This window comes from Dendropsophus ebraccatus, chromosome 6, assembly GCF_027789765.1.
Source record: "Dendropsophus ebraccatus isolate aDenEbr1 chromosome 6, aDenEbr1.pat, whole genome shotgun sequence".
NCBI classification, from domain to species: Eukaryota; Metazoa; Chordata; class Amphibia; order Anura; family Hylidae; genus Dendropsophus; species Dendropsophus ebraccatus.
Window position 1 is genome coordinate 125263262 of NC_091459.1, and position 22036 is coordinate 125285297.

The 22036-nt window shown below is 41.9% G+C and overlaps 1 protein-coding gene across 2 annotated transcripts in view; it reads right to left on the minus strand.

Moving 5' to 3' along the window:
• The window catches only part of RUNX2 (RUNX family transcription factor 2), a 71950-nt gene that overhangs the window by 6197 nt on the left and 43717 nt on the right, over positions 1 to 22036 (minus strand). The window contains exons 4-5 of one of the 2 annotated variants that reach the window (XM_069975868.1): positions 16589 to 16762; positions 11192 to 11353 (exon numbers count right to left, since the gene is read on the minus strand). In XM_069975868.1, coding sequence (XP_069831969.1) covers positions 11192 to 11353; positions 16589 to 16762 — 336 coding nt within the window. The remainder of the gene's footprint in view (positions 1 to 11191; positions 11354 to 16588; positions 16763 to 22036) is intronic. The other variant, XM_069975869.1, reaches the window with a different exon arrangement.

Genomic DNA, 22036 nt, shown 5'->3' on the forward strand with positions numbered 1-22036 from the left:
TTATATTAAGGATGAAAAAGACACCACATCCAGTCAATCGATTACTGTACTGTGTTATTCAAATTCTTTTTTTTCAAAAATAAATTTCGTGGACAATTAAAGTAGCTATCAAGTCTCAGACCCTCACAGTTCTATTATTAATTTAAGCACTGTGTCGATAGCAGAGAACAATCCTTGTAGAGTTTAAATAGCCATTTACTAATCAATTCATCGAGTTCTTCTCATTATCATACAGAACCTTATTAATCCGATTTTTTTTAAAGTTAAATTATATGGAGAATCTCTAAAAGGAGCAAAGTTCAGCGGTGGATTAGAATAGGGGTGAGCGGCGACAGTGAAGACAGATTGGAGCGGTAAGTCTACCTGTGACGATCGGCTCTTCCAGATCAGCGATGAGATCCTCTGCTAATCTCAAAGGTCGGATCTCCATGGATATAGAGACACAGTGGCATAGTCTCCCCGTATCTGTGGAGATGCGACCTTCTGGATTAGCAGAGGAGTCTCACCGGTGGTCCAAAAGGGCCGATTGTCACAGGTAGACTTGAAGGCTGTGGAAATGCATAGAGCCTTAAAGGGATACTCCCGATACTCAGCCAATCAGAGTTGAGCAACCTGAGTCATCTGACAAAGGGAGGCTGGCCTAACAAGGCTTAGACTCGCCTCCCTCTTGTCATTGTCACAAAATGTCTGTCACAGAGCAGCCTGGGGTCAACAGTCATTAGGTAAGAATGAGTTTACTTCACTTCCTGGTGGGGGATTGAGGGGGGAAAAGATAGGGAAGGGGGGCAGATAGGTAATTGAAGCATATTACAAAGCTATATAACTTTGTAATATGTTTCAATTACTGGGAAAAAGGTTTTCGCTGGAGCTTGTAGAAAAGCTGTTGGTCGGCAGCCTTTCAATTAACTTTTTGTTACCAAGGACCCAAGCAGCATGCAGTACTTGCTCAAGTAGCCCAGTACTCGAGCGAATACTATACTTAATAATCTCTAATTAGAAGGTGCTAATAAGTTCTTTCTAAAAACCTATGTTTAGATTTTTTTTTCATGGAAAACATAGTAGACATTGTTATGGCTTATGCAGGGCATCAGTAAACGGCACTAGGTTTTTAACTGGTGTTCTTTGAATCCCATAGTTAGGCTCCACCCCCTTTGCTTTGAACATATTTTCAATAGCAATATTTTGCCCTATTTCTATAAGTGCCAATATCCTAAGCTCATTCGGCTTAGTCATTTTTCTCGTCGTGTATTTTCGAGAAAAAAAAAAAACTCTCCTATTCGCACCCCTGGTAATGCAACACTTCCTCACTACACCTCCACGTCCACCGCAGCAGTGGCTGAGAAGCTGTGCTGTAAAAATATAATAAGTTAATAACGTGTCAGTTAAAGGGCCAGTGCTCAGTCATATTTTTCATAAAATTGTCTATAAAAATATTTTCAAGGGTTGACAGGGCCGGTAATTGGTTTATAAGAGGTGACTGGATCCAGGCGAAGGTTTTACATCCAGCTTCAGAACGGCTCAGGTGGGTCAGGTAGGATTAACGTGTTAAATCCATGGAGACCGCAGCACCGTATAATAAGGGAGTCGCGGAACAACTCTGCAGCCAGTAAATGTAAATGGCACATATTTGTGTTTTCCACGCTCACTTGTAACCCAAAAAGTCAATTGAAAGGGCAATAAATAAGTAAATTAAACGCTGAAGTATTCAAACTGCAGCTACAACACCTTCCCTTTACTGGGAAATATATTGCGCCGGTCAGAAACGAGGTACAATTAAACGGCATGTGTTTCCAGTTAGTTTGTTGCAGGAGTCTCATTAAAGTCTCAGGCTTGGCTCGGCTCCAGCTCGGTCTGTCTGCTTCTCAATGGCTAATTCTTCTCCGTTACTCTTTTACCTGTTGTCGTCTGCAGAATTCCGAGGCCTAACAACCGTGTCATGACCGTTCTCCGCACGCACTCACTTATGCCAGGTAATGTCACTTGCCATTCGTGTAACAATTACTAGCCAAATCATGCGGTTTACGGGGAAGTGATGGAGAACAAATGTGCGCCTGGTTCGCCAATTTTTTGCTCTTTCATTCTCAATTACAATAGCAGAGGTAATGTCGGCATGTCAACATAATTATGTAATGTTCCTTATATTAATTCATTTGCAGTCGCTATAGCTTATATTAATAAAAACATCAAAATTGGTCAAAATATTTGGGCAACAGATGGGTGAGGTTGAAAATTTGTCACCTGAATTAAAAAAAAATCTTATTAAAGGGGTACTCAACTGGTTTCAGAAAGTTATTTGTGAATTGTAATTTACTCATAAGACCATGTACACCAATAATCATCATCATATATTCTTATTAAAGGGGCGCTTCAAATCAACTGGTGTCAGAAACTCTGACAAAACTTGTTTCAGAATGTTATATAGATTTGTAATTTACTTCTATTTAAAAATCTCAAGTCTTCCCATACTTAGCTGCTGTATTTCCTGCAGGAAGTGGTGTATTCTTTTCAGTTTGACACAGTGCTCTCTGCTGCCACCTCTGTTCATGTCAGGAACTGTCCAAAGCAGTAGTAAATACTCATAGAAAACCTCTGCTGCTCTGGGCAGTTCCTGACATGGACAGAAGTGGCAGCAGAGAGCACTGTGTCAGACTGGAAAGAATACACCACTTCCTGCAGGACACACAGCAGCTGATAATACTGGAAGACTGGAGATTTTTAAATAGAAGTAAATTACAAATCTATATAACATTCTGAAACAAGTTTTGCCAGAGTACCCCTTTAATAAGGCAAGGTCAGATTCCAAAGCTGGGGCACAACACCATCTAGATTTTATTTGGTAACTAAGCTCCATGCAGCACCTGCGGCCCTCCAGCTATTGCAAACCTCCAATTCAACAGCTGGAGGTCCACAGGTTCTCCACGACTATCCTATAGTGATAACACTTGATCATTCAGGGTTGAAGCAGCGGCTCACTAGGGAACCTGCCTAAAATTGAGTGTTTGTCCGAAACTTTAAACTCAATAATATAAAGAAAAAAAATTCACGAAGAAAAGGAATAACCCAACCAATATATCCCACCACCATATATAAGGATTGAGGATGGCAAGATGATGACCATGTCTGTGCCAACGTTCTTGTAGAGGAGACATCTGCCCACCACATAGAGTGATAGTCATAGACTTCTCGGCCATACACTGAGCCTCCTGCTATCGTGGTAAGTCGGATAAGAACAGTTTACAGTCTCAGTACAGGAAATAGGAGATGATAGCTATTTACAACTCAAAGTAAACACCATAAACAAACTTAGCTCCGGAGTAACAAGACCATTTCATGGAAGGCTCCACGACACGAGTATATGTACAGAAGGTCTCCTCTCTGGCATAAACATTGCATGGCTATTGTAAAGGTCACACTGGTCCGTGCACAGGGAAACCAAAGCCTCTATCCAGCCGCACAATAATATTTACGGTTTTGCCCGGGGTTAATAATGCGATATTTGCTTACAAGGTGTTAATAAATGCTGCCCACGGTGATATGGGAGCCCCAGACCCCTTAGGGACAAGAGCTGCAGACATTCTCCGATCAAATATTTGTTTAATATAATGGTCCCAACTGCACATAGTCACAAGATGAGGTTCTCACAAGGATCAGACCAGCCTACCTGTATAGCATGCCCAACATATATACTAATTTACAGTACTGCTGGGCTCTTATATGACCCTTTAGATCTACTCCAGAGCTAGGTGGGGTGGCTACTATTACTAAGAGCATAAAAGGGTATTTCAGGGAGGATTTAAAAAAGAAATTACATTTTCATGACACAGCCCCTCTGCTGCCACTAAAGGCTGTGTTGGGAACTGCAAAGCCCTGGACCTGCTTCAGTTACAAAATCAAAATCAATACTGAGCCTCCCCTGATGTCTATATAATACATGTTGGTGCAGAATAGACATTACACTAGTGAAAGCTGTCTGTGTCAGTAGTGCTGCATTCTCCCCTGAAGTCTATATAATACATGTTATCATTAGAACAGACATTACACTAGGGGAAGCTGTCTGTGTCAGTAGTGCAGCAGTCTCCCCTGAAGTCTACACTCACCGGCCACTTTATTAGGTACACCTGTCCAACTGCACGTTACCACTTAATTTCTAATCAACCAATCACATGGCGGCAACTCAGTGCATTTAGGCATGTAGACATGGTCAAGACAATCTCCTGCAGTTACAACCGAGCATCAGTATGGGGAAGAAAGGTGATTTGAGGCCTTTGAACGTGGCATGGTTGTTGGTGCCAGAAGGGCTGGTCTGAGTATTTCAGAAACTGCTGATCTACTGGGATTTTCACGCACAACCATCTCTAGGGTTTACAGAGAATGGTCCGAAAAAGAAAAAACATCCAGTGAGCGGCAGTTCTGTGGGTGGAAATGCCTTGTTGATGCCAGAGGTCAGAGGAGAATGGGCAGACTGGTTCGAGCTGATAGAAAGGCAACAGTGACTCAAATAGCCAACCGTTACAACCAAGGTAGGCAGAAGAGCATCTCTGAATGCACAGTACGGCCAACTTTGAGGCAGATGGGCTACAGCAGCAGAAGACCACCCGTTACTAGCATGGTGTACCTAATAAAGTGGCCGGTTAGTGTATATAATACATATTATCATTAGAACAGACATTACACTGGGGGAAGCTGTCTGTGTCAGTAATGCTGCAGTCTCCCCTAAAGTCTTTATAATACATATTATCATTAGAACAGACATTACACTGGGGGAAGCTGTCTGTGTCAGTAATGCTGCAGTCTCCCCTAAAGTCTATATAATACATATTATCATTAGAATAGACATTACACTAGGGGAAGCTGTCTGTGTCAGTAGTACTGCAGTCTCCTGTGAAGTCTATATAATACTTGTTATCATCAGAACAGACATTACACTGGGGGAAGCTGTCTGTGTCAGTAGCACTTCAGCCTACCCTGAAGTGTATATAATACATTACCATTAGAATACACATTACGCTGGGGGTAGCTGTCTGTGTCAGGAGAGCTGTAACTACAGCACATTGTAGCAGAGCGAGCAGCAATTGACAGTCACCCCCCCCCCCCCCTCCCTGCTATATTGTGCACAGCTGCAGTACTACTGACACAGGCTACTTTCCTGAGTGTAAAACTGTAAAAGAATTAAAAAAAATAATATAAAAAAATACATACAGCATATATATCAGTGTTCCTCAACTTCAGTCCTCATGGCCCACCAGCAGGTGATGTTTTAGGGATTTCCTTAGTATTTCACAGGTGATAAAATAATACATCAGGTCCACAGCTGTTCTTTGTATGGGATATCCTCAAAACATGACCTGTTGGGGTGCTTTAAGGACTGGAGTTGAGAAACACTGATATATATATACTGTATATTTTCTTTCTTCTTCATCTTTAATAAAGTTACATAACTTTATTGAAGAAATGTAAAATAAGAATAATGATTCTGTTGCTAAGGAAGGGTCTATTACAATGGGTGATTATTACGTGAAAAATCGTTATATCGCTAATAGTTCGCTGTAGTTCCACATTCATTCGCCAAACGTTGACTGATCGTTTCGTGTAATTCCACATCGTTCGTTCATTTGTTGGGATCAGATGGAGTAAACGATCATACTAACAATAGTAACTAAAGACTATCGTTCTGTGTATTGTGGTGTAACGATTTCAGGTAGCTCTCGTTGGCGATTGTTTATCGTTAATCAGTAAAAATCAATTCGTCTAATTGGACCCTAACAACTTCAGCATTTTTGGCTTCTGCTTAGTAATCAGTATATGGCTATGTTCACACAACGTTTTTTCAGCTCCATTCAAAATGACGTCCGTCATTTTGAGTCTAAAATAACAGATGTCATTGGCCTCCACTGGCAATGACGGCTGTTGGTACATTATACTAGTTTGCTGTAACTAATTGGCCTAATGCTGTGTTTGCACGGAACGATTATCGAGCGAATTTGCCCGATAACGATCGAATTCGAACGATAATCGTACGTGTAAACACTGCGAACGATCAAACGACGAACGAGAAATCGTTCATTATGATCTTACAACATGTTCTAAAATCGTCGTTCGCAAAAAATTCGCAGATCGTTCAGGGTAAACAGTCGTTCACCGATTTAACCAATGTGTGAGCTAGGCTTAAGCGATCGCAAAACGAATTTCCATACGATATATCGTACCGTCTAAACACTGACCGTTATGAAAAAAAATCGTTACTCCGACATCGTTAATCGTACGAGCGGGCCAATTATCGTTTCGTGTAAACGCAGCATTAGGTTGTGGCCTAATTGAAAAGTCCATTGAATTTAATAGTAAAAATGGAAAAAAACGGTGACAAAAGAAAAACTGTGTGTGAACAACCAATAAAATGCGTCTTCTGTTTGCAAAAGACGTCTGAAAATAATTGTCATGATCATTATTTTGACGTCCGCGTCGATAACGTCCGTTATTCAATACATTGTGTGCATTGGACGTCCGTCTTCCCATTGACTTCAGTGCATTGTCAGTTAAATTGGACCTTATTTTAAATTTCCGGCCGCCTTTTCTCTATTTTTTACGTTGTGTTAACATAGCCATACAAAGAAACTATTTATTAGGTCATCTGACTAAAAGCCCTATTACACGGAGCGATTATCGTTCGAAAAACAGATAAAACGATTGATGGTTAGGTGTAATAGGAGTAAACGAACGAAAGTTGAACACAAAATCATTATATTCTCATTCATCGTGATCTTTCAGCGTGTCGGGGGAAAAAATCGTCTTTCAATAATAATTCGCTTATCTGTTTGTGTAATAAGAAATCTTTCGGTCGTTCGTGAAAAAAAAGAACATGAACAACCCTTTTTCTCTTGCACTAACGATTAAGCGAACATGCAACGACTGCAAATACGATCTTTCAGTACGGCAATCGTTCCGCGTAATAACGTGTAAATCGTTAATTCTAAAAATCGCTACTTACTGCTCGTGATCGATTGTTACAGTGAATCGCTTGGTGTAATAGGCGCTTTACTTCCTACTGAGTAATCAAATTGGGAATTCTGACTTTTGGCTGGAGTTCCCCTTTAAGTATTGACAATAAAGGGTGAAATCGGCTCCTAAGCAGAAGCATAGGGTTGTGGGCTGAGATGCTTTTCTCTTGGGGGGTATTGAAGGATGCCAAGGACGCCGGGACAAGTGAATCTCGATTTCAGTCCTCCATAAATCCAGCACATAAACCGGGCGATTATTTTTTTGTTACCTCATGCCTCCCAGGACAATGAGGCGGAAATCAGCGGGGCTCCCTGACAGATTGATTACGAACTATGAAAACTTGGGCAAAGTAAAAAAAAAAAATAAAAAAAAAAGTGAAGAGGGGGGAGGATTTCTGACTTTGAAACTAGATCCGTGATACTACAAAAACGAGTCCTGGGGCAGCTGGCTGCTCGCAGAGCCCACACACAGTGCCAATGTAGCCATGTGACTGCTCTGTCACATCCTGCAGTCATTTCCAGCCAGTGTGCGTGCGTTCCTATTCCGCTCCGAGAAAGAGAGGAAAGAAAAGGAAAAAAAAAAAAGAAAGGGGGACGAGATATATTAGGAAGCAACATATGGAAACACTTTCAGTAAATCCGCTGCCATGAAATTCATAATGAGCAAGAAGCTTCAGATGTGGTTAGGAGCCTGAGATAAGACCCTTAAAGCAAGGACAGACGACAAGACTCCCCTCGCTGTCTCTGCCTTTTAAAAGCAAAAATTCGGGTTATGAGGGAAGGTAACAATGTAGAAAAAAAAAACGTCAAGTGGGTAATCGCCGAACACTTGTCAGTCTGGGTCTGATCGTATAACGTATAGGAATCCCGCATCATTCCAGACTACAAAGGACCCTCGCAACATGTGCGCCGAATAAGCCTTCCGGAGCGTCATTTATAATTCTGATCGAACACTGAAAAGTTAATCTCCGAAAAAATAAGTTGGGGGGGGGGGGGGGCGTGTTTGATAAGGAAGGTTTAAAATAGTGTCAGGTCGGTGTGATTTATGGTCTGCGGGGGGCGCTGAGAGGCAGCATTTGTTACTGCGGATCAAGGGAGGGAATTAAGGCTGTCACGGTGCGGGCTCCTCCGGCAGACGAGGCGAGCGCAGTTAATCTGTATCATAGGCATGAAGCAGCAAGTGAAGCGGTTTGGCTCACGAGAGACCACACGTTGATCTGACATGTCGACCTGGAGGTGATCGATCGTCGTCTTTATTGTAACGTTGGATGACGGGCAGAGGAAAGCTCAGGTCGCAACAAGCCGCATCAATAGGGAGGAGGCATAAAGGGTTACGGTCTTGGTTGATGTTGAAGGAGACCACATTTAGAAATGATCGAACATCGGGAATTTTTAGGTTCGATCGAACTCGAACCTTCTCGAACCTTCGTCATTTGATTCCCGATTGCCTCCCGTTCCGTGGGGAAGGTGTAGACAGCCCGAGTACCGCCTGGAAAACAGGGATACAGCCTAGGTAATAGGCTGTATCCCTGTTTTCCAGGCAGTACTCGGGCTGTCTACACCTTCCCCACGGAACGGGAGGCAATCGGGAATCAAATGACGAAGGTTCGAGTTCGATCGAACCTAAAAATTCCCGGTCTTCGATCATCTCTAACCACATTCTCCGATGACGTGACAAGGTAGCATTCTGCACAATATTGAGCAATGTATACAGCATTTAAGTGGCGGGTAGATAGGACAACTACTGTAAACACATGATATGACATACACGTTCAATATATGAGTCTTTACATACGATTTCTTGAAGGATCCGCAACCGAGTTGCTTTTAAAGTCTGCACTGCACGGCAAAGCCATGCAGAACATTGGCAAAGCGTACGGATAATATGGTGGAAAGCCTCATCCACTTGACCTATATTGTGCCCAAAAAATCTGTAGGAAAAAAAATCCACAGAAATTCTGTCCTGTGTAAATTAACCCTTTTGGGTATAGTCACATAACGGGGACCTCGATCTGAATTAAATTTACAGAAATCGATGCACTTGCTGCCTAAACAACCAAAAGTGAATGAAAGTAATTTATAACAGCAAGAAATTTGCTGCATACGGGATCCAGCACAGAGAGGTGTCAGTTCAGATGATTAGACCCATGGTCAAGCTGGGGTTTGTGGCCTTAAAGGGGTAATACAAAGGAAAAAAAAAATTTCAAATCAACTGGTTTCAGAAGGTCATACAGATTTGTAAATTACTTCTATTAAAACTTAATAGAAGCACTTTCAGCTGCTGTATGTCCTGCAGGAAGTGGTGTATTCTCTCCAGTCTGACACAGTGCTCTCTGCTGCAACCTCTGTCCATGTCAGGAACTGTCCAGAGCAGGAGAGATTTTCTATGGGGAATTTGCTACTACTTTGGACAGTTCCTGACATGGACAGAGGTGTCAGCAGAGAACACTGTGCTAGACTGGAAAGAATACACCACTTCCTGCAGGACATACAGCAGCTGATAAGTACTGGAAGACTGGAGTTTTTTTTAATAGAGGTAATTTACAAATCTGTATAACTTTCTGAGAAAAGTTATTTTGATTTTTGTTTCTCTGGAGTACCTCTTTAATAGAGATACAGCAAAGCATTCGTAATATACCTGTGTAAAACCGACCTTCATGTTTCATAGTGTGTTATGACCACGTTGGCCGTAGGATGACATGTATGTGTGTGCACTCGGTTGAAGTTTCATAGCGTTGTAGCAAAAACATTGGGATTTTACAAAACAAAGGTAGTCATAAATGCAGTCAGACTGCAGCAAAATGGAAGTGTATATAAACCTTTCCTCAGTAATCTTATATCTATATAATGAGCCCACATCTCAAAGGAAAACATAGCCCTAGGAGTGGATGTTTTACCTGTTGTCAAGAAACAGGACAATGTGGGTAGGTTTTGGGTGTGACCAACTCAATGGCATTTTGGAACACCCACACAACAATGTAATAATGTAATAACAATGTAATAATTATCACTGTAGAACAACAATGCGCCTCCCTAATGTGCAGCCGGTGTCCAATGTTATCATAGCGTGAGCTGAAAACCGATTCCTTGTAATCCACATCGCTCCAACACAAGCAGAATTTTATTCTCAAAGACATTTCTTAAAGGGGTAGACCAGGGATAGGAAATTTTTAGCTCTATGACTGTTGCAAAACTACAAATCTCGTCCAAACCTGAACGCTCTGCATAGATTACCAGTGGCTGCCTATGGGCTAAGGTTGTTTTCCAGGCAGTCTTAAAGGGGACCTGTCACCCCGGCTGCCGGGGTGAAGCCCGCCCGACCCCCCGACGGAGCCCCTTATACTTATGCCGCTCTTGAAGTCCTGGTTCCCTCCCCTGTCCCGCCGCCAAGAAATTCCCGGCGGAAGCCGTGCGCGCGATCAAATGACTACTCCAGTCATTCTCTGTGGGCGTCGGACTCATCTCTGGTCAGCGCGCACGGCTTCTGACGGGGATAATAGCTTTGTGTAATACAAGGCAACGATCAGCCGACATGCACAATGTCGGTGGATCGTTGTCTTTCAACATGTTAGATAGCGACAATCTGCTGCCATTGCTCAGTGCAAGATGGGCAGCACGGACGATATAACGATCGCAGAGATCGCAGCTCCATGCATCCCGCCCCGCTATTACACGCGCCGACAGCAAGTGGGGAACGAGGAGCAAGCAAGCACTGACCTGACAGATCAGCGCTCGCTTGCTTCTCGGAGTCTGCTTGTGTCAGGGCCTTTAGGGCAGCATCCAACTTCTTCAGCCACCGGTAAGGAAATGTTACATGCTCAAGTTCAAACGAACCCGTGCATGCTCAAGGTTTGCTCATCTCTATACAATTGCCATCAAGTCTGGACAGCCAAAGCTAGAGGGCTACCCATCCCTGGGGGGAAACCAATATGACAACCCCTGTCTAAGTGGACAACACAAAGGGATTGCCATCATAGCTGATAAGACTCTTTAGACTTCCTGCAGACAACTGTATTCCATGTACATTGACATCTGTATTTTTGGACTGGTACTGGTCTGACCACAGGTCCGATGACCCGAGCTGACAGCAAACGGACACCAAAATGTGAATGAAATACAATCGTATTTGGAGCACAAACAAAAAAAAAAACAGAAAAGTAAAGCGTCTTAAAATGTAAACACACAGCAACCAATACCTGAGAGACGTCTAGGCACATCGGTGATAGCAGGAAGCCCTGTGCCTCGGCTGGAGGATAAGGGGGTTGTGGAATGAATGGATGGAGAGGTCATCTGGCTCAGATATGATGGATAGGATTGGTCGTAGGACCATGGAGGGGATGACTGTGTTTGTCTGGGGTCTGAAAAAGACAAAAATAAAGCAGACTTATTATTCCTGACATCCTAAAATAAATAACATTAAAATCCACTTACAACACCTCATCAGGAACTCTAGTATACTCTGCCAAAGATCTAAGTCTAGATGGATCCAGGTACATAAATCCGACACAGTCTAAAAGAGCAGTCAGATGATAGACCCATTAACAGCAAGGATACAAGAGAACCCAAAAACTTTTTGGGGAATCCAGAAGTGTTCAATTTTCCTTTAGCGCCATCACAGGAAAAATGAAGTATTACACCAATCTCAATGGTTTGGCCTGGGAAACAATCGACATGCTGGTTCCTAATCAGAGAACAGTCCAGGTGGCCATAAACCTCCGATAGCTGCCTGACAAAAGATTGGGGTGTCTATCCAGCAGCTATTCCTCCAAACCCCCTCCTTATACATGCATGTGTTGCTCACTATGTATTTTCAATGTGGGGAAGGTGTAAAGCATCTACAGTACCAGGTACTAATGATGGTGGCTTATTGCCAAAAAAAAAAAAAAAAAGATAGGAAAAAAAGATGGTCCCACAAAAATTGGCAGACCTTCATATTTCCTCTAAATAGAGAAGAGTGCAACTCCTTCGGCATTTGAATAGCGGTGGCTGTATTCATATTTTCCAGGACTCCCTAGGGCTGTATCCAACTTCTTCAGCCACTGGTATTCAAATGCCAAACTATCGGACCCAAACATGCTTCAGTTTGCTCATCTCTATCTCTAAAGTGTAGGAAAACCTTAGGGAGGCACTGATTTGATTTTCCCCATAATCTCCCCTGACTTTAATGGAGGGGGCCGCACACATGTGGCTGCTCCACAAAAAGCGGGGGCCACCTCAGTCCATCACTGGCTGCATAGTGATTTCTCTTCAAGTCATGATCGCGTTAAATTGTGGTTTACCTCATGAGACTTCAATGTCAATAAAGGAAAAATAAGTTGTAAGACACTTCAAGAATTCCTAAAGGGAAACATTAAGGTTGGGCGACAATCATCGTAACCTGAGATTTTAGCGCAACCGCATCACGCGAGATCTCATATCGGTGACAGAGAGGAATCAGATACGGGTTATTTAGCTCTTTGTGGGCTCATGAACACCAATCACTTCTCATAATTTTGGGGGAGTTGGCATCTTTCAATATTTGACTTTTAGAGAGGATCTGGCAAATGACTTGACACGGTCTGGTTTTCAGATAAACCACATGAAAAAGTCGATAGAACTAGGAGCTAATATTGGTGCGCCTGCCTCGTAGGGTCTGCCAGGAGGTATTATTATCCAATTTCAACATTAACCAGAAGCACTCGGAGCTAAGGAAAAGCCGTTCCAAGACGAAGACGACTCTTAATCCTATTAATAAGTGTCCAAGAAGTAGGAAACAGGTTGGACGTGATCCTACGCCATCCCCCGACCTCCCTGGATTTTATGTGTCCAGTAGCCGGTTGGGGAACGGCTATTAGATCAATTACTAAAGCAGAACTCATTAGTCTGTCCCATAAAGAGCTGGACGGGTTTACCGAGCTCTTACATAAATTGGCCGAGCAGTCGTGTGTGTCGCTTGGATTTCCTTTGGTTAAAAAACTGGAAGAAATAAAAATAAAACAAACAATGTGACTTATGGAAACTACATAGACACCATCGCAGCCAAGTGTACAGCCGGGCCTCGCCCTACTCGCCCTGAAATAGCAGGCCTGTAGGAAATTTGTGTTCAGCAAAAGCGGGATGGATTGGCACAAACAATAATGTAAATTGCATAATAATTATCCGGAGCAAGACGTTGGCTTTGGGAACTTAATGGAAAAGTCCTGAATGAACGAGACAACCAGTTACGCAGAAGAGATCGTCTTATAGTATTATTGGGTAAGGAGACACCCAAGCAGGAACGCTGATAAGTCCACATCACAGCGGTCTGGAATGGAGATGAGAGCAACTCCACCATGCTCCAGTCTGATCATTCAGCATTTGATTACCGGTGGCTGAAGAAGTTAGATGCAGCCCTAGGGAGTCTGGGAAAACATGGATGCAGCCATAGGCCATAGGCTGTAACCATGTTTTTTCCCTAGGGCTACATCCAACTTTTTCAGCCACCTGTATTCAAATGCCGAACAGCTTGACCATGCTGGAGTTGCGCTCATCTCAAAGCTGCAAGTAAGATTCCTTTAACCTGGCACCAACAGGATCTTTGAGGAGATTCATCAACAGCTTATTCTATTGTTTTATCCTTGACCACCTTCTTAAATACCAGCATTATTCACAGGTGAATATAGGGGCAGTTTTTGAGAAATTGTAGGATTATACATGGTGCCCAATAACATTTAACTTATACAGAGATGATTAATAATCAGTACGTCCTCATACAATTATAATTGTAGCTCCTTCTTATCATCACGTATATATTATATAACATCTGTGGTTAACAGTGAGTCAGAGGATAGATTATAGATAGGAGATAGATAGATAGATAGATAGATAGATAGATAGATAGATAGAAGACAGATAGATAGATAGATAGATAGATAGATAGATAGATAGATGATAGATAGATAGATAGATAGATAGATAGATAGATAGATAGATAGGAGATAGATAGATAGATAGGAGATAGATAATAGATAGACAGGCGATAGATAATAGATAGAAGATAGATAGATAGATAGATAGATAGACAGACAGATAGATTAGAGATAGATACATAGGGTCCCATAATCCAGGAAATATGATATCTAATAACTCTCAGGTCTTGTATTGATGCTGTATCACTTGTACTGTGCATTTACAGACATATAATTTATGTTGGTAAAGCAAAGTGTTAATCCATCATTGTCATGTCTATATAATGGCAGAGACGTACACCGCTGTAGTATTATGCTGCAGGTGCGCGGTGTGGCCATCCAGTCATAGCCAGCAGTGAGGTGAGGCGCTGTAGCTCTCAGCTTCCTGTCCCCTGCTTGCAGTAGTGAGGCCTGTGCACGCGGCTCCTTCCTGTGTGTGCAGCTACAGCGCATTTCACTGAGCTTCAAACATCAACTCTGCAAGTTATCTCGTTCCAAATAAGTTGACTTGTGACTTTGAAGCTCAGTCCCCCGTGCCTGTGTGCTGCATATGCGAACGATCTGAGGTTCTTTTTATCTTCGCTGACGACAATTTGAGCAAGTTAAAAAAATAAAATAAAATTAACTCATCAGCTGCCAGTGATGCCCATATGTTCTGGTGGTAGGGAGCTGAGTCCTGGGACGTGTCACATGAATGGGTCACACTAGGTTATGGCAAACTATACCCCGGCCTTAAAGGCACACTGTATATCTATAGAACTAGAATATGCCGCATATGAAGTATTCCAGGCCTAACACTGGATGGACGGTACTTACAATCTGGATATGCCAGTGGGGCTGTAGTTAACCCTAATACTCACAACAGTACAGGAAGCTGAGATATATACCATTCTTAATCTGCTTTGGGTGTCTTTAACAAGGGGGTAACCCCAAAAAAACATCTGTATACAGGGTAAGACACTGTAGGCCCTTCATTGTATACTGATCGACAATGATTCAGGCCTTATTCACACATTCCGTAAATGTATCTGTAATTGCATAATTTAGGGACCATTGATTTCTAATAGATTATCCACACTGTCAGTAGTTTTACAGATCGCACAAATATAGGACATGTCCTAGTACGGGCCGTAATTGTGGCACAAATTAACTCATAGACGTCTATGAAAGCATATATATTTTTTCGTGGATTAGTAATTTTTACAGAAGAAACGTCCGTTAACTATCAACTTACCATTTTTGCTGGATCCACCCAAAAATACCGATTACAGATGCACTACAAACCAATTTGTTTTACGTATTGGAGGCGACGATTGCGGACATAATATAGGGTCCCGAAAAATTACTGAAAGCGTGAATGAGGCCTAAATTTATAGTGATTGTCACTTTTTAGGAAAGTTTATCTATTTATCTCCTTCTTACAATTCTTTTCTTCATAGTTAAATCATAAATATGAGATAAAAAAAAACCTAAGCATAGATTATATGCGCTACATATAAGAAGACTGCTTATGTGACAAAGCCAACGTACTGTAAAGTGACCGTCTCTAAAGACCGTCTCAGCCTTTACATATATGTAATCACAAAGCTGCAAACACCCAACGAAAAAGAAAAAAAATACCTCAAACCACATTCCCACCGTACATCTAATAAACCACCACTAAAAATAGAAGAACACCACCGGTCGCTCTACAATGGCCTACGCCGAGAAACATTTACGAGTATTAGCTCCAGAAGAAGCTTTATGCCTCCAACATCTGTTCATTTACTGTCAGAATATATACTATACTAACTGTACAAGAAGGTATACTTATTTTTGGGAACTGTAGAGCAAAGTTACCAAATAGAAGAGGAGTTAATAGTTTCCGTAACCCACCGTGTAACTTAAGATACATCCATCTTTTACATTTTTTTTAAACCAATATAAATATTAAAAATTTGTTATTTCAATGGACAGAAATGGCCACCAAGCAGCCAAAAGGGTTGTCCTGTCTAATGTAATCATGTCCTCTTCTTAGTGTTCAGAAGAAACTGGTCGTACTCTGCAGCCATATACTTGGTCTTTAGAATCCTTATAGTCCACTATATAGGAGCGTTAGCTATTTGTAAGGGAAAGTAACTATGACCCCTTGGGGTAGAGGTAATTCCAATTAATCATATTAGGTCAGTAAACAGAGTGAGCCCCCAACTTTGCTTGGTCTCATCCATGGTATCAAGTATAGGTAGTATATATATCTCGGAGTAAAAAAAAACCTATAGATTATACCAACCTTATCTCCTTCGAGAGATAGAAGATGATACAACCTTGGTCTTGGTCCAAGGTTGGATTTTACCATGTAGCCTGCCACCCCTATTTATGATCGGTCTTTGGGCACTATGTGTATAAGGTGCTATCTATAATACCTTCCACACAACATAATCAAAATATTTAACTCCACATCCCACCATCTCTACTCCATCAAAGTCCTTATTAGTCATTTATGTAAAAATAAAAGAGGGGAATGAGAAGAGTAGTAAGGAAAGGCCCTCCAAGAACCCCAAAGACTGCCTACAACACTACAATAAGAAGCCATCTCTTCAGTTGACTACCAAACAGGCTAGGTACACATTGAGAAATATCTCAATGCTATGGTCTATAAAATATCCAAAAAGTATGTCTGCCCCTTACCTGCAATCTGACTCTGTCCTTGTGGATTAAAAGGACTCGATGCAGAGGTCAGGGAGGGCCGTGGACTCTGAGTTGGGACACCCACTCTCATACTGGGATGAGGGATGCGCCCTAAATCACTGAGGCGCTCAGAGAACAAACTAGGCTTAGAGTCATCAAGCTTCTGTCTGTGCCCTAGAAACAGCAAATCATAGAATTAGAATTAATATGATTGATGCCAGCAACAAAGCTTCCATACAAAATACATAACACCTGGCTGAGAAAATAAAATCTAGGGTACAATAGGCCTGGAATATATAAAAAATAAATAAATAAAAAGCTGCCCCAACAATCAACTTCAGCAAAAGATTTTCTAAAATAACTAAAAAATACAAATTAATTATGCAAAAATTTTAAAGACTTTCCAAAGAATAATATACATCCTGTACTGTAGTGATAATAAAGGAATTATTGGGGGGAAAGCCTACACTATCGGGTCAGATATATGGAAAAGAGCCGACTCTGCTTTCTTCAAGGATATTGCCGCTAAGTGCCGAGCAATACATGAAAACATACATTAAAGATAGAGGGCTATAAAGTAGATGGACTTGGAGTACTAAAAACTTATTTCCACAGAATTTTGAAAGAATAAATAAAAACAGAAACATTAAAAAATTATAAGAAACTTTGTAAATTTAAAAAAACTAGAGCACAAAGACTACTAGGTCTGGCATGGCTGGCAAAAAGTACAGTAAAGGCCACAGAGTGATGAAGGGGCCAAAGAGTTAACAAAAAAAAAAAAATTCAATATATATTTAAATTGGTGCAAATAATAAATATAAATTATGTGTTGTTAAAAAAAGTAATAGGGGATAAAATAAAAGTATTTTAAAAAAAATCACAATTGAAAGGGACTGAGATTAGTACATTTTGCCCTTTAATTTTCTATACAGTTAGAATTACTAAACAAAATATAAATAATAATAAACAGAATGGAAAAAGAATAGATTTTCTTAGTTACAAATAGAAAAGGTCTAAAATTGGTAGTAGATTTACCATCTAACATTGGACTTCTTCTCAATGGTGGATGTTAGGGGAAAGATCTGGTACTGTATGTTGAATTTTTACCAACTCTGTCCCTTGTTCATTTTCTTTTCACCCCATTGAGGACACAAGCACTCAACTGAGCTGAATGTGCAACTGTGTTTGGGGAGGGCACCAGATCATCTATCTAAAATTCTCCATAAACCTTCAAGTGAATGTCATCAGTTTTTTACATGAATAGACCAGCACTGTGTGTGGGAACCGAGCCGCGGTTCAAAGATAGGGGCGTGGTACCGACATCCCCGTACTGGAGCTGGTCTACTTATGTAAAAAACTTAAAGCAATGTACCTGATGGTACATTCGTTTTAAATAACTGTTGGTCGATTGATCAATCGTTCAACAGTTCTCTCTCCCGTCCTCCCCATACACGTGAACATTAACATTTATTCCCTATGGGGAGGGGTGAGCTGCAGCCAGACTGCTCTGGTGCCAGCCAATCCCTCTAAAAACAAAGGTGCCGATGCTCTGGTGCCGGTTAATCTCCACCAATTGCTACTTCCTGTTACTATCAATAGGCAATACCAGACTAAAGAGTACTAATCGCACAAAAAAATTTTTTGGACACGCCGCATGCTCCTCTCCCAGCTCTGTGTCTATGAGAACTGCATGCCCCCAAAAGACTTGCAATGGGAGCTTGTTAAAGGAGGAGTCCGGCGGATTATAACATCTGAGGGCCGACAGGGGAAACTGATTACAAGCACTAACTTACCTCTCCCCGTACCTACAGTGAGCGGCAGGGCCAGCTGCAGGACCCCCAGCCGCATTTTCCCCCGTGTTGTGATGACATCACTACTCGGGGGAAAAAGCTTGTCCTAGCTGACGGACTGGCCACTCAGCCAATCAATGACTGGAGTGGTGTCCCGCCCCAGTCACTGACTGCCTGAGCGGCCAGTCCATCTGTTGGGTCGTGAAGTGTCAGCTCCGGAGATCCCGGAGTCCGGCGGGGGTCCTTCGGCCGACCCACCGCTCATTGTGGGCACGGGAAGAGGTAAGTTAGTACTTCAATCAATCAATTTCCCCCCTACCCCTGCAGGATTTTAAAATACGCTGGACTTCTCCTTTAAGGTCACGTAACACTGAACCAGAAGAGAAGACGCTAAGCCCAGACTTCTCCTGGCTTATTCTCATAATCAAAACTTTTAATATGTTTCTATGACTTATCAAAAGCTTTTTCTAATGATCTCTTAATTTACTGGACATATATCCATGCTGCATATAAAGGATTCAGGACCCCCATCAAGAGGGTCTCTGTAGGACCTGTCCTGTATTACATACAAAGCTCACTGATTTAAATAAACTTATGTAATGCTCCACTACTCCACTACTCATCGAGGGATTCTTCTAATAAATGGAGAATTATTTTAAAAAATTAGGCAATTGTTTTTGAGTTGTAGAGTTGGAAACCCCTTTAATTTTTCTCATTTCTATAGTATACATAATAAAAGGCCACATTTGGGAATGGGAGCAATAATTCCTGTGACTTGCAGTTTATCATAACATATTACATAAGAGGCTGGCAGAGATGAGGCCAAAAAAGAACAGAAAATTTTCGCACAATGCCCTCCGGCTACAACCACTTGGTAAACTCTTCTGCTCTTCTGTGAAACTAATAAAAGACAATATAAAAGTTGAAGTGTTTGTGTGCCAGGGGAAGGCCAAACATGCACCATAGTATTGTTGTTGTTAAAGGATTTCAAAGAAGTCTGAGGCCAAGTAAAGAATGTCACGCCATGTTCCCAACCCACTCCACCACCTGACTCTTCGAGGAAGGAGACAGGACAATGGTATCTTCAAGCCTCCGATGTAGCTTTCCAAAATAAATACCGAGGTTACGTGTTGTTCTGTTATGTTGTTAATACATTATATCTGCTATTTATAACTCCGTAGTGCGCCATGTAACTGGAATTACTGGTGTGACGAGGGTCTAATGCACAACATAGGAAGAGATATAAACCTGCTAAAGCGAATATACGAGGTTTCAGGTACATCGCTTTAAGTTTTTTATAAGAATAGGCTGGCGCGGGGATGCCAGTCCTGCAGTCCTTTTTTTGAGCCATGATCCATTTACTGCGCACAGCGCCAGTCTATTCCTGGGCACCAACCTGGCCTAAAGCACTGGAGGTGGGTCCACCCGCTCCACCCGCTGAAGCCCAACCGCACTGTGATGTGGCGCTATTGATTGTAATAGAGCTGCGTCACAGAGAGAAAAGGGTTTCGTCACACTGGGGGCAGGCGGGCCCGCCACCAGTGCTTTAATCCGGCTCCTGGGAATAGACCGGCACTGTTCACAGGAACTGGGCTACAGTTCAAAAAAAGGACAGTGGCACCGGCGCAATTGATATAAAAAAACCTAAAGCAATATACCTGATGGTACAGTACATTTGCTTTAAATATGACAGACAAAGAGGATGTACAGGTAATATGAAAAAAGACTGTACAAGGGTTGCAACTAGAGATGAGCGAACCTCGAGCATGGTCGAGTCTATCCGAACCCGAGCATTTGGCATAGCGGGAGCTGCTGAAATTGGATAAAGCCCTAAGGCTATGTGGAAAACATATCCATGTATTAATGTTTTCTAGACAGCTTAAGAGCTTTATCCAACTTCAGCAGCTCCCACTATGCCAAATGCTCGGGTTTGGATAGACTCGACCATGCTCGAGGTTCGCTCATCTGTAGTTGCAAACTCTTAGGAGTCACAGTTGACTCCTTGTCTACCCCATCCATGCTTATGTAGATTTTCACAGTTTTGAGGTCTTCCCTGTGCTGATGTATATAGATTCTTCATTTGCTTGGCCAAATTATGGTTACATCTATGGCTATTATCATACTTGTCAATGGTCCCAATTTTGGTGGAATGATCCTGTTGATCGAACTGAAAAAGGGACAAGGTTATTCAGACCCCACCCATAGGAAGGGGGTTAGAGGGGCATCACCTTATGTGTCATAGGTGTTCCTTATTTTAGAGATAGAAATATTGAAATGTATAAACTATGGGTCCCATAAATCTCTAGTCATGGTCTTGGTTCTTATGTTACTCATTTACGTTTTGGCAAATACAAATATAACTAAGAGGTGAGTGCAAAACCTTGACCTTTGCCGACACTGGCTCAGTTCTTTTACAGCCTAAGCTGGGTTCACACTACGTATATTTCAGTCAGTATTGTGGTCCTCATATTGCAACCAAAACCAGGAGTGGATTAAAAACACAGAAAGGATCTGTTCACACAATGTTGAAATTGAGTGGATGGCCGCCATATAACAGTAAATAACGGCCATTATTTCAATATAACAGCCGTTGTTCTAAAATAACAGCAAATATTTGCCATTAAATGGCGGCCATCCACTCAATTACAACATTGTGTGAACAGATCCTTTCTGTGTTTTTAATCCACTCATGGTTTTGGTTGCAATATGAGGACCACAATACTGACTGATATATACGTAGTGTGAACCCAGCTTAAACTACAAATAGCCATGAAGGCATGACCGTCTGAGATTCACTTACAATAATGAGTAGGGCTTATCTGCTGTGTCTGAATGGACAAAGAACACTTCCGTCTGCCGTTCCTGGGACTCATGGAGGACCATATGAACATTCCAGGAAAAACTCTTTAAGGCCTTAGAGAGACTGGTTGGTTGGACGTGCTAGCAGACAACCTCACATAATGGTGAATTCTCATTGTATGTATGTATAGGTGTCTACTTTAGCTCAAAAAATCTTTTAGATGAAAAAGGAAAAATGGAGAATTCCTTAAAAGTGAAAGGTGATCTCCAGGAAACATGGAAGGGGACACATTGCATATGCAACTAAGGGGTGAAAATATTCTGCAAGGCAACCAGACTCGTATTCAGACTCGTACTTTATATGAACACCCCACAACCTGTATTTTCTTTTACACTACTACCATCTGCATATCAGGCAACCGAAAAAATAGAAAAAAAAACTGAATCTGTCACTCAGACACCAGCCATGTTTATTGCCGATACTGGTTTGCAACAACAGATAAGATGCTGCGGTTGCTCCTGGGGTTGCGAGCGGCATGGGACGGCTACATCTGTGCTTCTCACAGTATTTGAGGTGGAAGTCAGATAAAGCTGTTCTGCAATAAACATCTGCGTGTGAGTGATAGGTCCGTCTCACACACTGGTGCAAGCAGTACAGCGAGGAAGGGCCCGAAATGTCATAAAGAGACAGCAGGGTCTCCTGTGGTTTAGAAACAGGAAATGTGCAAAACAAAGATCAAGCAGGGTCCCGGCACTAGCAATAAAAACACTAAAGACTCACAGGCCAAACAAATATCACAACCCCGGAGAGAAGCTTATTCTCCCACCAGTTATATGCCACAGACAGATACTGAGAACA